The 19,621-nt window shown below is 40.0% G+C and overlaps 1 protein-coding gene across 2 annotated transcripts in view; it reads left to right on the top strand.

Moving 5' to 3' along the window:
- The first annotated feature begins 246 nt into the window (after positions 1 to 246).
- Positions 247 to 19,621, top strand: part of si:dkey-151g10.3 (serine/threonine-protein kinase WNK3) — a 37,115-nt gene continuing 17,740 nt past the window's right edge. Inside the window, exons 1-6 of one of the 2 annotated variants that reach the window (XM_039604396.1) lie at positions 247 to 837; positions 9,129 to 10,295; positions 17,822 to 17,994; positions 18,433 to 18,653; positions 19,055 to 19,212; positions 19,421 to 19,509. In XM_039604396.1, coding sequence (XP_039460330.1) covers positions 9,576 to 10,295; positions 17,822 to 17,994; positions 18,433 to 18,653; positions 19,055 to 19,212; positions 19,421 to 19,509 — 1,361 coding nt within the window. In that variant the 5' untranslated portion in view covers positions 247 to 837; positions 9,129 to 9,575. The remainder of the gene's footprint in view (positions 838 to 9,128; positions 10,296 to 17,821; positions 17,995 to 18,432; positions 18,654 to 19,054; positions 19,213 to 19,420; positions 19,510 to 19,621) is intronic. The other variant, XM_039604397.1, reaches the window with a different exon arrangement.

Here is a 19,621-nt window from a genome sequence, read left to right as displayed (position 1 = left end):
TAATAGTATATAGATTTATGCAGCTGTGTCTCTGTCAGTCACACATAATGTTTCAATTACCTTTGCAGGAGTTTAAAAAAAAAAACAAAAAAAAAAACACCCGCTGAAAACCCTGCTTCCTCCCCTGAAACAGAATTTTCACGACGAGCATTTGAATGCATCACCATATCCACATAATAAACTGCGGACATAAACACGCGGCGTATCGCCCTCTAGTGGTGTAGTAAGCTAACTGTCGGTTTGTGTTCGTCCTCTGGCTGATGATGAGCCCTGTGGCAAGTGAGAACGGGCAGGCGGCGCGCGCTCAGTACACGCGAGAACCTGCTGAAGGCCGTTGGACTCGTACGTTGTAAATTATGTACATAAGTTACTGATATTTTCCGGATACACATGAATGGTGTGTCGGTCAACTTTGAGCCGACAAACCGAGCAGCGAGTGAGAAAATCTGTAGACCAACGGCAAGCATCGTCTAAACTGGATACACGTATCCCAAGTGCTCCGCGCCCGTGTCTCACACAGACCGAGGATCGACGACTCCGGTGGGGATTTTCAACCTGACAACACCGCGAGAAGCCTGTAAAATGTAAAGAGGAAAAAAAAACGACAACAACAAACGAACCCAGCGGAATTTTTCTTTTTGTGTTGCCGAAGCTTTTTTATTATAATTTTTTTGAGCGTGTGTAAAATATTTTTGTAGGCAGAAAGTCCAGTGTAAATCTCCTGTAAATAACACCAAGGTTTGTAGATAGATAGCCTACTATATCCAGTTTTCTGTGAGTTTGCTAGCTATTCAGTCTAAATAACGCTGGACCGACGAGCTGCGATGTTGCATTTGGGTGAGTGATGATTGTTGTTATTTTCATTTACAGTGCAAATAGTAATTTGCGTGATTACTGAACTGTGGTGCCCCGGTGAGGTGCTGTTGTTATTTTGTCCGTCTGTTTGGGCATTAAGAGATCGCTCAGGAGGTGTTCATCATCCCCGGTGACACATAATATTCCATTTTAATTCACGCCGCGTTAAAACACTTAAGTGCAGACCTGCGGGCCCTCACACACCAAGACTGAGCCCATCATTCGAGTTATTTGAAATTTGCTCGGGGCAAGTCCTGGAGGTTTGATGATTTATTTATTTATTTTTTTGTGATGGTGTCAGCCGTCTCAGTCACTATGCTCTCGCCCTGTATCGTGATTGTACTCTATGTTATGCATGGCGTTTCCAAAGTCAGCTGAGCTATCTGCTAGCCAATAGCTGTACATCATGGTGCATACACATCCAGGCATCACTGTGTTGGTACCATGTATTTTATATACCTATAAATAACATGCACGAACCAGTCAATGCTGCGTGACCGGCCACATCATTGGGGCTTTAAGCAATTTGCCAATTAATGTTAAAAAATGAAAATCACCCCTGCTGTCTCCCATCAGCAGCAAAAGGTATTGATATAATATTTATAAATGTATGCATTCCCTTGACTTCACCATTGATCTATATCAAAACAGTGGTTTTATCCAGCTGAGAGTAGTAGTGGTGCATTCAAAACATTAGAGAGGGCGCTTCCTTCTTAAAAAAAGAAAAAGGCTGACAGGTGCTAAACTCCTGAAATCACAAACACTATGCTGAGCTCAGAGTACTCCAGCATCCATGAAAGTTCAGTGACTGAGGGAATGGGAAGGCTCATTGGAACTCCAGGAGTGGTAAGCCAATTTAGTGACATGTAATCCTGTTTCAACTTTGGCTGATTAAGGAGCCTTTCCCGCACCTGGACCATAGGAATCTCTCAGAACTGGACAGCTCTGCTTGCAAAGGGGAATGAAAGAGAACAAAAAAAAAAAAAAAAAAAAAAAAAACAGGGTTAGATAACATATTCACTCTCTCAGTGAACAGTACTCTGTGTGTGCTACCTACACGCTACTCTCCCATGCTTGACCTGGATTGGACAAAAGTCCTTGTTGTGTTTTCAGCCTTGCGTTTCCCTAATGGGAAGAGAACAAATAATTGTGTGTTTGATCCTGGTAACCAGGATTTGATATTTTTCATTGGACTTCAGAGAAGAAAGCAACATGTGCGGAAGCACTTATGTAGTCGAGGTGGAGAAATAATCACTTTAGTCTCAAGTTTTTTTTTTTTATTTTGTATTGAAATTTAAAAAGTATTTATACCTGTTAAACACAGACACATCTGCCTTTATATTTTATCTGTGGTCTACAGCTGAGACCTGTGTTGTTCTAAATAGCTTCCGCTTGACATTGGGCCCATTCAAATTTTGGCCAGCAGCTCTCAGACCTTGTGTTACCTCTAGCCTGTCTCCCCATATCACTCGGCCTCCATGTCCTCTTTAAATCTCTGTGGGACGAATTTGCAGTCGTGAGAATTTGGACAGATTCAAGTTGTTGTATTAGTTTTGTGTGGAAAAGTTAGTGTCGCAGACAGGAAGTGGTTTTATGCGGTTAGGTTTTGATCTGCACACAAGACGTATTCAATGAATCAGTCACTTAAATGCAGCCAGATTTTTTTTTGGTTTTTTTTCTTGCCAATTGGATCTGCTAAACATTTCTACTTATCCCTGACTCCCTGGTACACTGTAACCGAGCTCATTCAGTCAAGAAAATCAACAAAGGGATAATATGCAAAGTTCTGCTTCTGACTAGACTAGACTGCAGCATATGCAAATGACCTGATAATACACTTTGCTATAATAACTTCATGCCTAAACTGCATCTGAAACTACCAGTTTAGCCTTGGAAGTTTGATTACAAGGCATTCGTTTTGTTATTTTTAATGAAGAACGAGTTGATGAAAAACTTTTTGCCCCGTGGTAATTGTGTCTCTGTAGAAATAGTGTTCTTATCATTTCCATTACAGAGCAGCTAGCGCAATCTCCCATTTATTTGCTTAATTAACTTTTTTTGATCTACATTATGCAAATGTGAAAAATAAAAAATAGCAGAAAAATTCACAGTTTTCTAAATCCAGTGGTAATATTTTCACATGGCCTCTTCTGTCTTATTTTAACCGTGTGAGTTTAACCGCTCACATGAGACCAAGAAGAGCGAGTCCTAACAGTCGAGACGTTGTCATGACGGGACATTTGGTGTTTATTGCTTTAAAAATGACGGGATTAATGATGAATGGAGAACTGAGCTCTGTTTATTTAAATATTTTTTAATAATGTATTTCTGTTTTTAGGCGTGCACTTAAAGTACATTTATATGTTTATGGTCCTTTAACCTGCTCTCCCTCAGCCTTCTGCACCGAGTCGGGCAGTGACACAGAACATGCCATTGGAAACTATTCCTGCGCTAATATAATCACCTCATGTTTTCAGCCTTTTCTAAACACTAAAGGTATTTCTCCACTCCTCTCCGTGCACAACTGTAGCTGCTTTTGTTGGTGCAGAAATTTAGCTATAGTCACTGCTTTCATTCACACAAACATTGGCACATATTTTATCAGGCAGCCCCCACCTTTTGTCTGTGCCAGCCCACCGCCCTCCCTTTTCGCTCTCTTGTTCTCTTTCACACACACACATTTTTCCCACCCCTTCTGCCCCCCACCCCACCCCCACTCAACTCACTCCTTCCCTCTGCCTCTGCTGTCCGCCCGCTCCCACCAACTACAATCCCTTGCTGTACCCCTCGCCACTTTATAGTCGCTCATTTTTTTTTTCTTTTTTCATCTGTATGTCCCCCTCAATTGCAAAAACATAGCCGTCTGCGCTTACACACATACACACACACAGTCCCCTGGCTCTTCCTTTGTATGCCTGCTTAATTTTTCAGCGGCTTTTTGTTTCGAGGGATTATTCTGCTTCCCTGTGAAGTGATTTATGGAAGTTGTGCAACCGGATTGCAGCATATTTGTTGTGTTTAAAGCTATATGTTTGTCTAGGACTTGTGCTTTTTTCTTTAATGAGTGTAAACATAAGTTACAGAGAGCACATTTTTCCTATGCTCCACACTTTTAAGCATAGAGGTAAAAGTTATAAGTGAAAACAAACAGGAGCTTCAGTGGGTATTGAGAATAGAACAGAAATCACATCACTGAAGCAAAGTTGTCACATTGATTTTTGGTGCACATTTCAAAAATGATTAGGCAGCCGCAGGTGTTCTCCCATGCAGGAGCCTCACAGTAGCCTGCAGGGCAGGAGGATTGCTGCACGTCAGTTGTTTAGTTCTCATGTACTTCAGCGCTGATAGAAAACCGAACAGACAACGACTCTGACACGGGAACTTGATGTGTGCTACGCACCAGAGTCATTTTGCTGCCAAGGCAAGATGTCATAGTTTTAGCTGCAGCGTTGGTTTTATTATCTTCAACTTTAGTTTACCACGCTTGCCCACACGGGCAGTTGCTTGGTCATTTGGCTGGTGTCAGGAAATTCCTTTCGGCATTCTTTCATTGAAAGGGGACATGCGGTTTGGGTGCTAGTGACAGTTTGCTTTTGATGTGTGTCTGTGTGTGTGTGTGGTTTTTGTCTGTGTATAAAAGATACAAAGAGTGCTGAAGGGACAGAGGGATAAAGTTTGTTCTAACCTGCCGTCTGATATCTGTATCTGTGAGTCTATGTGGGTGTGTTTGGAAGGGAGACTGATCGGGTGTGAGAGACAGTGATGGTTGAACGTGTTTGATGTGCTGTGATAACTCTGTCCGGTATGTGGCTTTCATGGGAACTCCTTGCCCTGGGGACATGGGCAAATAAGCTCTTGCTTAAAGGGCAACTTCCCTCTCTTTATCGGCTGTTGTTTTTCCCCCTTTATGCTCCCTACATCCTGTTAGCCTTTACCTTTTTAGACTCACTGTACACTACAGTATGTCCTCTGTGGGTTACCCAAACATAGCCAGTTTTCTGTAGTTTTTTTATCACTGTACAGCAAGTCTTTTTGATATTCTAGTGATAGTCCAGTACAGCGTGCAGCACTTAAATGAGTAGATGACTGAAAATGAAAAAGGGTTATAATAATTGAATCAGTTCACACTTACTAGATTCAGCTTTTCAAAGCATGAGGATTTTCTGCTTTTTTTCTTAAGTGTTTATCCTTTTAAATTTGGATGCAAAATAATAGGGCCTCTATTTTGAATTTTAAACATATACTGTTAGGTCCATTAGTTCTTGAAACAGTGACACAGCTGTGCTTCTGTAAACCAGATCAGTCAAGAAGTGATTGAAGTGCAGACTTTCAGCTTTTTTCAAGGGGATTAAGAAAAGTATTGCATTAACTGCTTAGGAATTACAGCTGTTTATATATAGACCCTCATTTCCAGATGCTGAAAAACTAACTAAGATATAACAATTGTTTTTAATACTTGGATGAAAATCCATTGAAATCAATGACTGCCTGAAGTCAAGAAGCCATTGGCATCATCAGATGCTGTGCTTCTTTTGAGATGTTCCTTGAGCATCGCATTGCTGAGTTCCTTCAGCAACTGAAGTTCATGTGTGGGTCTCTCTGCATTCATTTTTGTTTTCAGTAACTGAAAAGCATGCTTTATTACGTTGAGATCAGGTGACTTGGCCATTGACGAATATTTTTTCTTTGCTTTGAGAAACTCTTGGGTTGCGTTTGCTTTCAGTCATTAATCATTTGCACTGTAAAGCTCTGTCCGATCGGTTTTGCAGCATTTCTCAGTCTGAGCAGAGAGTATAACGCTGTGCGCTGCATACTTCAACCTGATGCTTCTATCAGCATTTACATTATCAATAAACACTAATGACCAGTTTCACTTGCGACCATACATCTGCATGCCATAACATTGCCTCTGCCATGTTTGCAAATAATGTGCTATGCTTTAGCTCATTCCTCCATACTCTTCACTCCCTTTCATTCTGGTATAAGCTTATCTTGGTTTCATCTGTCTATGAAACTGCTTACTTTTTCAATTTCTCCATTATTTTTTTGTGTCATTTTTTGCATATTATAATGACTGTAATTAGTAAATTACTGAGCTCCTAAACAGTAAATAAATACTTTTGCAAAACCACGTAATTTAAACTAGTCTGCACTTCAGTCACATACAGTAGCAAAATTATTTTAAAAAAGTGTCTCTGTCCAGAAACTTATGGACCTAACTGTGTAGGGTGCCTAGTCTTGGTAAAGGGTAAGGATAAACAAAATAGCAGCTGTCCCCACATTCCTTTCTCCCATGTTAACATTAAGAAGTACACTCTTCACTATTTGCCAGATTCTTCTAAACATAGCTACAGGCTGAGAGCCTCTCACCAGAAGCGTTACCTGCAGCTAGTGAATCAGAGGGAAGAGTACAGGGGAGATGCTGCCGCAAACATTAGTTAATCTTCTATCAACTTAATTGAAGACTACTTGATTCAAACACTGTTGATGATTTTCTTTTTCTTTTTTCTTTTTTTTAAAAAAAGGTAAAAGTAATAATAACAAACAAATTTCTTAGTATTGTAAAATAATTAATTTTAAAAAAATACAGAAAAGGGTAATCAAAAATATTACAAAGACCTTTCTGAAAAAGCTGTAAAGTTTAAATGTAAGGGACATCTTGCAACTAATTAGGTTAATTAGATCAGTAACATGATTGGGGTATAAAAAAAAAGAGCATAGTGGCAGAGGTTTACCAATCTACAAAAATAAAAATAATAATAATAAAAATCACATCTGAAAATTGTGGAACAATTTCAGAATAATGTTCCTCAATGTAAAATTTTTAATATTTTGTCATTATCTCATCATCTATCGTACATAATATCACCAACAGATTCAGGATCTGTAGAAATCTCTGTGTGCAGGGAACAAGGCCAAAGAGTCAATATTTCATGCTCATGATCTTCAAAAAGCAGCACTGCTTTAAAAACAGGAATGATTCTGTTATAGAAACCACTCAATTGGCTCAGAAACACTGCCACAAATGGTACATGAATACTGTGCCATCCACAAATGTGGGTTAAATCTCTGCCAGGAGAAGCCCCAGTACTGTTAGAACCCTATATCAGACAAGAGTGGTACAAAATTGCTCTCCTCTAAGTCCAGTGGCCGGTCTCTTCAGTTCAGAGATGTTTGCAGACTGTTGTTGGTCCTGTCCCAACTTTTTTGAGATGAAAAACAAAAGAAAACAAAATTATATGTTTTCTGTGTTTTGATACGAATAAAATATGGGTTGGGCATTGCAGTCTATGTACATTTTACATAACGTCCCAACTGGAATTTGAGTTGTAGAATAGCCTTATATTTATTATTAACAACTGGCTAGTAGCTGCTGGACTTTGGAAATAAAAAAACAGAACCCTCACTTGAGTGGTGTAGCCACAGCACCTAAACCAACCAAACTCTGAAATGAACCGTATAAATAATGTGCATACAATATGTATTACACGTCATTGATTGCTACTGATCTATCCATTTTCTTTATCATTTAATCTGTTTAATTGGAGAACTGCAAGAAAAAAGACAGATGGAAGTATTTAATTTCATTCAAGTTACTGAATGGTGGTGGATATTTGAATATTTTATTCATCAATCGAATTCCTAGAAAACAGCCTAAATAACAACATATTACATCACATTTATAGGTTATTATTTGATGATTTTTTACGTTTGCTTTCTTTCTTTATAGTATTTGGGTGTGTCTTGCTTAATGCTGATGATAGTTTCTCTCTTAGCTTACGTGTCTGTTCCTTATAAATGTTGCTAAACTTGAATTGCTTGTTCTTTGGGAGCTTAGCAGCTAGTCTACAGTCAGTGTATTGTGCATTAGTTTGACTGACAGCTACTAGCATTGCACTTCAGACTCACTGGGTTTGAGCCTGGAGACACAATAGGCTTGATGTGAGTGTTAATGTCATTGTAATAAAAGAGATAATGGCTGTTGTGAGCTTCCAGATGATTCCCCTGTGGCAACAGTGGGCTTTGTTTGAGCTTAAAGACAAGTTCAGATTTGCAACTGTGACATTTCAGGGTCTGAGGCCAGCTGCTTCGGTGTGTGTGATCTTTGTGGGTTTCTTCATAGCTAAGTTGCTGTAACCACAGATTGTTTGGGTGCCTAATTGCAGTAGGTTTCACATGTTCACTTTCAAATTAATATGTGTGAAGTTGTAAACTTATATGCAAATTTTGTTAATAGCCTGAATTGGACTGCACTTCCTATTCACTACATTCCCATAACAATCCTTGTGTATGGCTGTTGTTGTTATCCATTAGTATGCTCTCTTCCTGTAACTTCAAATGCTTAATCATAAGGTGACTTTGGGCCATATTGCAACTTTTATTAGTAGTTGGACCCTGTCTTTAAGATACTCTCTCCAAAGTAACTCCAGGCTATGAGCCACTTAGAGATCATTTGCTGCAAGAAGGCAGGGGAGATACAATACCATGGGACAGGTGGGGAGTGATAGAGGAGAAGTGAAGATAAAGATGTTACTGGAAAGCTGCCCACTTCTGTCCACACACTGACACAAAATCACCAAAAAACTAACAGCAATCGGGTACTTTTTTTACAGGAAGATCACCATTTCAGAAGAAACTTGCTTTGTTCACATCTACCTCACTTTACCTAAGGGCCAGTCAGTAGTTTTCAAAAGTTACACTGCTTTTAATGGTTCCCAGGGTATGAGTTATACTGTAGTGATGATAATCATAATCACAGTTGTGTAATCTTACGAGGCTTTTGTTGCGTATGTGTGGTAGTATCTCTCATACAATTCAACAATCCCTCTGAGTATGAATTATTCACACTCAACCGAACTGGCCCATAGTTCATCATCCATTTTTAATGGTTGGGATTGTATACTCCTAACTGCAGCTTTCTGTTCACTAATGGAGCTGTTGAGCACAACTTCAGACGCTAGACTCTGGTAAACATGTGATTGATGAAACCATGTGTGATCACTGACCAGGCTCATGGGATATTCTTCAGAGACTCTTTTGGTTTAATTGTACACAACTGAGGCTTTTGTTGTATTACAATTACAGCTGAGAATTTTTCTTTCTTAAGGTTCACCCTCTATGTGATTATGATCATATCTTGAAATCATTCTTTCCATCCATTCACACTGGGCTCTTGGGGCTATTCCAAGTGTATTAAATATAAATAATGTACCTGTGTTTTTCTTAACAGATTTAAATATGTCAGTTGACTGTGTTTTGTTTTTGTCTTGCAGGTTTACTTGAAGATTTCCGCATGAGAGTTTGAAATAATAACAGTGCTGCTTACCCCAGCTGGCTTGAAAAAAAACCTCCTGGTTTCCTGTGTTTGTTTGAGCCCAGAGATGTCTGATTCTTTTTGATTAGCACCGCACAAGTTGCTTCTGAAGAAAATGTAGGCAATGTTGAGAAGGAAAGTGAAGATAGAAACATTCCAACTGTCGTGATCTCACCCTGCTTCTGTGCTTCTGTAAAGCAGCAGAGTAAAAGAGTCAGGGGAAGACGACAGAGGAAAAGCGTGACACAGTGACCAGTTTGATCAAGGACAGCCTTCACCTGTAGCAGTGTCTTAATACGTTAAAAGAAGTGAGAGGGTGACCACAGAAAAAGAGAGAGACGGGGACTGACGGAGGAACAAAGGTTTGGAGGAGGAGGTCTAGCAGGGGTGGGAAAGCCCATTCCCCATGGCTACTGACCCAGGAGAGCCCACAGGCACCGAGGATTCCTCGGAGAAACCTGATGGACAGAAGGAGGAGGACCCGGAGTGGGAGGGCAGGGTCGACCAACAGAGGGAGAGGACAGACAGCACCCCTTTGGACTCATCCTCCTCCCAGACAGAAGCAGGGAGAGCAGCAACAGAAGAAGATGGAGGAATCAGAGGAGGTGGTGGTGGAGGAGAAGCCTCCCAGGAGGAGACCGTACTCAGACCTATTTCATTCTCCACACCCTCCCTACCTATCGATACGGGTCAGAAACGACTGAAAAGGGAGAAGCGCTTCTTCAGGAAGAGTGTGGAGATTTGTGAGGAAGACGATGAGGTGGATGTGCCCACCTTGGCATCACATAGTGCCCCCCACCTGGAGCTGCGCTCATCAGACTCAGTCTTTAGTAGTAGTCCCCAGCAGCATGGGGTTGCTTCATCCTGTGCAACCTTGGGACATGAACTGTCTTGCACCAGCTCAGTCCATGAGCCTGGGAAAGATGCTCCTTCATCTGCACCTGTACCGAGGGGGAAGGAGAGGGACCGAGAACAGGAAGAGGAGGCAGAGATGAAAGCTGTTGCTACCTCTCCTGGAGGAAGGTTCCTCAAATTTGACATAGAACTGGGCAGAGGAGCCTTCAAGACTGTCTATAAAGGCCTAGACACCGAGACTTGGGTGGAGGTGGCTTGGTGTGAACTTCAGGTAAGACAGTCTGTTTTCTGTTTTTTTTTGTTTGTTTGTTTGTTTGTTTTTTAAATTATTATAATCAGTGCACTTAAAGAACACAATGCCGTAAGTTTACTGATAATACTTATACTTTATTTATCCACTTCAGAATTTTAAACACAGTATTGCTGTTGTAAAATGAACAGAGATCTGGAAATCTCAGCACGTAGTCTGCTTCCTATTCAGACTGTGTGACTGCAGTTCCGTGGAGACTGAGGTGAAAACGAGGAGCATCACTTGTAGCTGAGTGACAGCACACAGTGAAAGTGGAGGCATTGCCTTTTCTAGGACTGTATGAATAATAGAATAATAGACTGTCAGCATATCTTCTTGTTGTGATAGGTGTCCTATCAGAAAGACTATGCCATGCATTTACCTAAATTGTATGAAGGGGATTATTGTTTTTCAGGTTTGTATCAATGCTTGTTATAGGTGTAGTAATCAGGAAAGAGACAAATATCAGCACACACCATAAAGGGGATACACGGCATCTGTCTTGCTTTATAGAAATAAATTATTAAACAAGCTGTTTCTTTTTGTAATCATGCAGTCCACTGCATGTATCATAAGTACTAAGAGAAGATAAATTAATGTTTGTATTATTTGTTTTTGTATTATTCCTTTAGGTGTAACCAGGTCTACAATGCACAGCCTATCTGTTGTTTATGAAATGGAATTATGAATGAGATGTATTTTGTGAGAACAGAGTAAATAGGAGGACTGTAGCATATGTAGGGGTGACTGCAGCAAACATCACTCTGAGAAAATCTTTTTCATCCATTGTAATTGAAGTGGGAGGAAAATGACAAATTATTATAAATGTTTAATATGGCCCCTCTGTCAAAGCCTTTACACACTGTAGCCCACCAGACTTAATTATGTGGAGAAGGAATGGGAAACATTGTTATATGGTGTGAATATTAAATATGGTGGGAGGCAGCCTCGTGGAGGAGCAAAGAAATGCATCCCTCTGACTCTTAGCCTCACAATAGACAGCAGTGTTACAGTTAGCCATCTGATCTGACTGCTGGCTTTGTGTGAGGAAAGTCAGTCATGTGTTTGGTTTGGAGCTAATTCCAAAACAAGAGCCTTGGCTAATCCTTGAGATCAGGCTCTTTCTGTTGGACTAACAAGCAGCAGGAATGCCCTCATCACCTTCTCTGGTATTACTCCCAACACTTACTGAATCAGGTTCACATCAGCAGTTGTGCTCTGCTGTTTGATATGTCATACTGACACAGCACTTGTTCAGAGCTACTTAAATAATCGACCTGCCCTTTTTTGGGGGAAATTTACCGAGCTTGCAAAGGTAGCATGTTTCACCTTCAGTATCAATGTTAGAATTGTTTTGCCACTAGACAGTTTTTTGTCATGACATCAGCAACAACATTTTTTGAAATCATTTTATGAAAATGAAAAACCATCAGGGTTAAGCTTCACCCATCCAATCCTACTGAGAACAGCAAGTTTTGGGGGTAATTGTTATAAAACAGGCTGCTTCAATCCAAAATTATTAAGTCATTTGAGAAGATAATAGATAATTTACTGTATAATTAGATTTTGTATTACAAACAGATAGTGAATTGAGAAAAACAAACAGACTGTGATTCTGACACATAGAGCAACAGCTAGGAGAAGGAAAAAAGGCAGCGTGTGAGAAAGAAAAGTGACAGACACAGGAGGTGATCGTGAAGGGGAAGAGAAGGAAAGACAGAGGGGGACACAATGAGCCAAACACAGGATTACCATGGCGTCCCTCCCAGTGAGCAGCCATGTAGCTAATGCTAAGCTACCATACGCAGGGAGACACATGAACACACACAAACGTGCACATACACAGAGGCAGTACACAGAGGCCTGGTCACACGCCTATAGATGCATCCAGTGTCACATTCAGTGTAACATTCAGTGCAACATTCTAGTCACTCGGTGCACATGATCTGACCCATTTACTCTAAATCACCAAAGTGTACTCATGGTTTCAATGTTTTCAGGTTGCCATTGACTAGACAAAGGTGATCATAATAATAATGATTTAAAGCCGTGATGGCAATGATTAGACAGAGTTGATGTGGGACATTAATTTGGTCCTAATAACGAATGCAGTGTGCAATGTCTAAATCTAAGTTAATTCCTCTAAAAGACTTCAAACAGTGGTCATCCTATTTTAAAGCACAGGGAATTAATAACAACTATATAGGTTGAACAGGATGATAAATGACTTGTACATGACTAGCCAGTGCACTGTTTGATGCTGTCCACTTTACTGTGAGACTGCAGCCTGGGAGCACCATACTCCTGTCCTCCTGTGACCATAAAGAAAGGGAAGCCGGGGGATTAGCTGTCCAAATGCAGCTTGAATGAGTGGGTAATTAAAGTTCACAGTGTGGACACCATCCCTCTTCTTTCCTCTCCCTTTCCCAGGGAATTCCACACCTCACAGAGCAGAGCTATACATCGACCTTGCTATTGCTTAGGTCGTATATTGCCATCCATACAGGGGAATGTGTTTGTTTGAATCCCATAACTGGGAGCTGTTGCCCTCTTGTCTGTCTGTGTCAACATATCACTGTATGTGTCTGCCTGTCACCCTCCCTCCCTCTCTCTTTCTCTCTCACCCCACTTTCCCCCTGTACCCATACTCTCCCCCATCACTTTTTTGTCTGTTTGAGTGAGCATGCAGAGTGATCCAGGGAGTTAATTACAGTGGGTGCCTGTCAGGCTGGAACAAAAATCCTGCACAGACAGCATAACCCGGGAGGCAGAAACCAGACTGGTTCAACCCAGTCATCCCAGACAGGTCCAGCACACCCCAGGCCAGTTACATTCACAAGACTAGAAGCATTTAGGACTGAGTTTAACAGTAGTCACCACTTTGGGTTTGGTGATTTTACTTGTTTTGTTTCAGAGAATTTTAGCTCCATATAAAAAGGTAAATGTCAGCTTAGGAGGCTGCCTTCTCCAAACACTTTACCATGTGTGCTGGCTTGGTAAAGACTCCATACAGTCAAGTCTAACAGTTTGGAAGTGATAAGAGAACACATTTGGATTTTTTTGTTAACTGTCATATTGTATATGTTCTATTAAAAACTGTCAATTTTGCAGTGATCAAAGTATCTTAGTGAACTTCAACATGCTCATCGACTTGAGAATATTTGCAAAAGGTGTTTATTCTGGATATACTTCTTTGGGTTGGTCAGATATGATGACAATAAAAACAATAAAGGGAGGAGTCGGGGATTGTGTTTGTTGTTTCTAATTGTGAAAGACCAGTCTGGTCAGGAAAAGCAAAGACATAGTAATGATGGCTGACTAAAATTAGTTCAGGCTAAATCAAATAGACTACAGCTGAACTGACTAGACCGATTGGAATCAATCTAATCAAACTGGCCAGGCACATATTTGCTGGGTCTCTGATAGTTGACAAGTGTCCTTGGGGCTGTATCCTCCCCCCAGAGTCTTTATTACCTAACCAGCCAGCCAACTGAACCAGAGATTCAGTTGCTATTGATTGCTGTAAACAAAAACCGCATAACACTACCATTAACTGTATAGCTTGATTAGAAATCAGTAAAACGTAAGCACTGGTGATCCATTTTTTATGGTGTGATAATTGTCAAAGGCAGCACATTGGAAAAAAATCTGTTTGGTCAGATAGCAGTCAGTCAGTACACCATTTCATCTGAAAAGTAGGTTTCTGGTTTGACAACATGCCTAACCAGAAATCTTTGAAGAATGTGGGACTAACAAAAAGACACCTGCTTTGTTTTTAAAACAGAAAAGTAGACAGTATAAAAGGTGTCTCTACAACTGCACAACAGTAGTACCACAGTAAAACAAGAAACAATTGAACATTTCTTGTAGTGGTAAAGGCTAGCGTGTTGGCTAAAGGCTTCTATAGATCTTTGTAAACCTGGCCCACTGGCCTGGAGTCTTAATCTGGTATGCAGGCAACCCTTTTGCAGCAATCTGTCTTGTTAGTTTGAGCTGTTGGAGCTTACAGTAATCTAATCTTAGCCATCCACCACCTTAAAACGCTAACTGCAGGACAAGATACGGTGCATGCACCCTGATAAATGTATAAATATACACCTTCAGTATGAATAACGCTCCTCGGATAGTGCTCCAAATTAGTCCCCTTTATCCTGCTATAGCCATCTCAGATAAGAATGTAACCCCAGTGTTATATACGTAAATGTGATACCTACACAGTGCTTGCCAAAATAGATGGTTTAAGGCTCACATGGTGCGTTCATGATCCCAGCTTCATGCCGTCGACTTGTGTACTTTGTAAGCTATATCCTGCCCATTTACCCTGGTGTTTTATGAGGCTACTTAATAACCCGCGGCTTGACCTTCTGCTCTACCAGATGTCTGATCCCAAAAAAAATCTCACGGTGCACATGGTGCTTAGATCTTATTCTGTTTACTGATTTATAGTACTGAAGTCCCTGCCACAGATGCACCATGTAAAAATGACATGATGTTGAAAGTATTAACAAAATAAGAGGAACATCACAAAGTATTACATACTTAAATATTTTGTGCAGTAACTATGGCCAAAATCAGTCATTGTAATGCAGGGTGAAATAATTACTTCGCATGTCTGAGATTCTACAATTACCATTGTGGGCCCATCTATGACACACTTTAAGTAAAAACTGAATATCAAATTATTTCTGAAAGGGAAAGGTTCCTCCTTTTAGGGTTCACCACAGTGGATCAACTGCCTCTGTCTCACCCCATTCCTAGCATCCTTCTCTGTAACACCAGTCCCTCAGCATCCATTATCCAGTATATCTACTGTCCCTCCTCTGCACATGTCCAAACCCTCTTAGCTTTACTTCTCTAACTGCTTAACCAGAGTTACCCATCTAATGTACTCATTTGTAATCCAGGCTCACTTGGTCATTGCTGTCTTTTTGCTAGTTCCATAGTCTTCAAATCATACATCATGCATAGAAGATTGACACTAGGAGTACAATAGGTTTCTGGCCTCTCCCATGCCTGGATAATATAGTAGACAAGCAAACAAAATAAATACGGTAGGAAGTAGTGTGGTAAAGTTTTATTCATAATCCTGATGACTATTGTCCACCTTCTCCAGTGTACACATTGAAAAATAAGTGCATATAATTTTGAGTTTTCTTGTTAACAGTCTAAAGTATTAAGAATAACAGTGCTGGAACTAGATTCATTGTCATTCCATCTGCATTTATATACACAGGATATGTTGAATTTTTATGATTTCTCTGTTTGAAAGCAGAAATGTAGAACTGTCTGTGTGTTTCAGTGTTGCTTTCTCATTTAATTGATGGTTAACAAATTGCTCTGCAACTGTTTTTCTTTCCCCCTCGTGTCTATTTGTCATTTTGTTTGTGAACTCTTTGTCTGCGAATTGCTGTTTTACCAATGCATTATTTGTACTGTCATATCTATTCATTTATATTTTTGACTGTTAATCCAATTAAGGATCTAAGGGGGGTGGAAGAAAGGGCAGCATCCACCTTGGACAGGATGCCACTGCATCACCGTCCCAACACAGAGCGATAGACAGCCCTTCACACTAATAACCGATTTGTAATCACCAATTAATCTAACAATATCAGATTTTTGCTATCTTTTTTATATTGCACTTAGTCTGTGTAATTGTAATTTGGTGCAGGTAGCAGTTTGAGTAAGACAGCTGTGGCTTATTAATAATACACTTAGAGGGATTTCTTCATTGATGCTGTGTCTCCGTTTATGAGAATATTAGTGTGAATGTGTGAGCTGGTTCACAGTGGGCAGTAGGCTTGTGTGAGTACGTCTAGACAGATATTAACTGAACTCTTAATGACCTTTGCTGACCCTAAGGGTGGCTGATGATGCAGTGCTCTGTGGGGAGACAAAATAGACGCTGAGGAGGCAGCAGACAGAGTCACACTGTTTCACAGTGTGCCAGACAGCGAGGTAGACTGGAGCTCTGAATGAGGACACAGACAGTACTCCTTGACAAAATACAGCACAGCATGAGCACACGCGAAAATATGAGAAAAGGTAGAAGCAGGCGGCATTGAGACTCACATTTGCATAAGAATGCTCATACGTAGTAACATGACAGACTTGGTAGTAAAGGCAGGAAGGTGTAAGGGCAAGGCTATTCTGAGGAACTAATTCTTAGTGAGTGCAAAAAGGAGCAGCTTTTTTGTTGATGCTTCTTCTCTGTTGAGAGGGGAGGGTGAAGAGATTGCTTAGTATTTCCAGAAAAGGACACCAAACCAGTATCGACACAGAGAGCAAAAGTGCTCTGAAAAAATAAGTACAGAGCTTTTAGTGTAGGCAGAAAAATGTATATCAATATATAAAGTGACAGAAAGCTGCATAACAGGATATCGACATTACATGAAAATCTGTTGATCTGTGTCCAAATATCTGCAGTACTCCACCTCCCTGTGGGGGGGCGGGGTTTGTGGGGAAAAAAAAGCAAGCTTAACATCAATGAAATCGATCAGTGGAAACCAAGTGTTATGATGACTTCTATTTATAGTGAGGTCTGTTTGCGACACAGTAGTGGCTGCCACCCAACTCCCTCATTGATAATAAGTGAAACATACTGTATTGTTTGTTTTTTATTTCTTCATAAGTTTCTTTGCATAAATGGCATAAAATTTGTATTTCTTTTAATAATACAAAACCATGACACTTAACTTTCCTATTAAAACTGTGATAATTCCCTGAAATAGCAGATCCCTAGGTTAATAAAGCTCAAAAGACCGCATACCTGAAAAGCCGGATTTGTATACATGGATATAGCAACAGTTGTTAATGACAAAGTCTAAAAATACACACTCACTTAGTGGAGCCAGCAAAGTCATCTCTCACAGTGAAATGCTTTAATTGCCAGTTTTATGTGACTCTTAATAAATTCTCAAATCACTATCCAACATAGCATATTCTGAAATATTTTTCCCCACCTGCTGGGAACTTAATGTTCGTTTATTTTCTATGTGAATAGAGTATAGCAAATTATATTAATTAAAGTGTTAGTATTTTAAGAAAAAGCAGTATAATGTCTAGAAATGCAAAAAGAAGAAAACAAACATGCTTTATATGTTCACAACAGAAGAAAAAACCTTTATGCGATCCGTCTTAGATATTGCAAAAGACTATATACCAGTGTGTAACTGAGGGATTAGTCAGTGGCTATCTCTGTTCCTATAGGAAGCTGCTTGTGCCAGTGAACTGTATTTTTGCAACAGCCATTCTGTCCGCCATACTAGGGATGTGTGGCAGATGCAGTAGAATTGTGTTTTATAAAGCCAGTGACTGGGTGTTGTCTTTGCAGAGCTACATCTATATGCTGCTAGCACCATCTAGTGGCAGTAGGTTTTATTGCTTCATTATGGAAGTGCTGTCCAGGGCAGGCTTATATTTTGGGTTCCTTTGAGTAGTCAAGGAGTAAGGGAGTTAAACAGATGCTGAGGTTCATGACATGACATGACATGTACCTCTTGTTTCAGGATCGTAAGCTGACCAAGGCAGAGCAGCAACGCTTCAAAGAAGAGGCAGAGATGCTAAAGGGGCTTCAGCACCCCAACATCGTCCGCTTCTATGATTCCTGGGAGTCCGTACTTCGTGGAAAGAAGTGCATTGTACTAGTCACTGAACTCATGACATCAGGAACACTCAAAACGTTAGTATAACCTTCTCAAATCTGGTACAGATAGCTATTATTGAGTCTGTGTTTATTATGTTCTAAAAAAAGAATTATTTCAGTTAATCTATAAAATGTGTTAATCCACATTCATTTGTTTGTCTTGCCAACACCTTGGCACTCACTTCTGTTGATGAATATGATGAATAGAGATTGTTCATACTGCAAAACACAGTTTTTATTGTGCATAGAGTTAATGTACTATTAATTTGGACAGATGTGTTGCTTTATACAGAGATATATAATGTGATTCAGGTGAAGTGTCATGACATTATCACAACACATTAAAATTCAGGAACTATAAGTAATTCATAATATTTCCCAATCGCTGTCAGTGTTTTGACTTACACATTTTGTCTATTGGTTGTTTATTACAATATTCTTTTGAGTTTGATTGCTTTTATTCTCTATCCACAGTTACCTGAAGCGCTTTAAGGTGATGAAACCCAAGGTCCTTAGAAGTTGGTGTAGGCAAATTCTGAAAGGCCTTCACTTCCTTCACACCAGGACTCCACCAATTGTCCATCGGGACCTCAAGTGTGACAACATTTTTATAACAGGCCCCACAGGCTCAGTCAAGATTGGTGATCTGGGACTGGCCACTCTTATGAGGACCTCTTTTGCAAAGAGTGTTATAGGTAGGCTGCTTGCAGTTTATAGATTGAATGCTTTTTAGATAAATCATGTCATGTCTCTATAAGATTAAGGCTTTTCCTCTGCATTCAGCACTACTAAGATTTTACAAAAGTCTCACTTAACTTCAGTAGATGTATAGTTTATTTCTATGTTAGTGCTGAGTGTAGAAAGAGGGCACTGATGATGAAATGCCAGCTCTCTTAGCCTGCAGAAGCAGTGCCCAGTAAAGATAAATTAGATGATCAGTAGGTAGATTATTATCAATTTGAAAATTCTTACATTGAGTCTGAGGAAATTTCTGCTTTGTGAATGGTATTACATAACTGTAAATACAAACTCTAATCTGTAGTGAAATAATATTTAGATGTTTGGGTTGTCATAGAGTACTGCTTGGTTTTAACAGGAACTCCGGAGTTCATGGCTCCAGAGATGTATGAGGAGCACTATGATGAGTCTGTGGACGTATATGCCTTTGGGATGTGTATGCTGGAGATGGCTACTTCAGAGTACCCCTACTCTGAGTGCCAAAATGCTGCTCAGATCTATCGCAAAGTCACAAGCGTGAGTCTTTGAAATATTCGCAAGCAAACTCTGTGCATTTGTGGTGATGATGCATAAGGATCTAATTGATTGTTGTTTTATTTAATTATGATCTAAACTATTTGGCTCAACTCTGAAAATGTTTTAATTGTTAAATGCAGGACTTAAAATCCTAATTACATACGTTCCTGTAGAATACAATGAATTTCCTGTTTCTTTTATTTTTCAGGGTATAAAGCCAGCCAGCTTTGACAAAGTAAATGACCCAGAGATCAAAGAGATCATTGAAGGCTGCATTCGTCAGAACAAAAGCCAGAGGTAAGCAGGATTTACTTTCATAACACTATAGCATCCACTCTATTATGCAGAGTGACTGGTAAAGTGATCATTAAACATCCCAGTCTCTTCTATCATCGAATTCTCCTTTCTT

The sequence above is a fragment of the Oreochromis aureus genome, linkage group 20, assembly GCF_013358895.1.
Source record: "Oreochromis aureus strain Israel breed Guangdong linkage group 20, ZZ_aureus, whole genome shotgun sequence".
Classification (NCBI taxonomy): domain Eukaryota; kingdom Metazoa; phylum Chordata; class Actinopteri; order Cichliformes; family Cichlidae; genus Oreochromis; species Oreochromis aureus.
The sequence above is the reverse complement of the archived record's forward strand: the minus strand, read 5'-3'. Positions and strand labels throughout refer to the sequence as shown.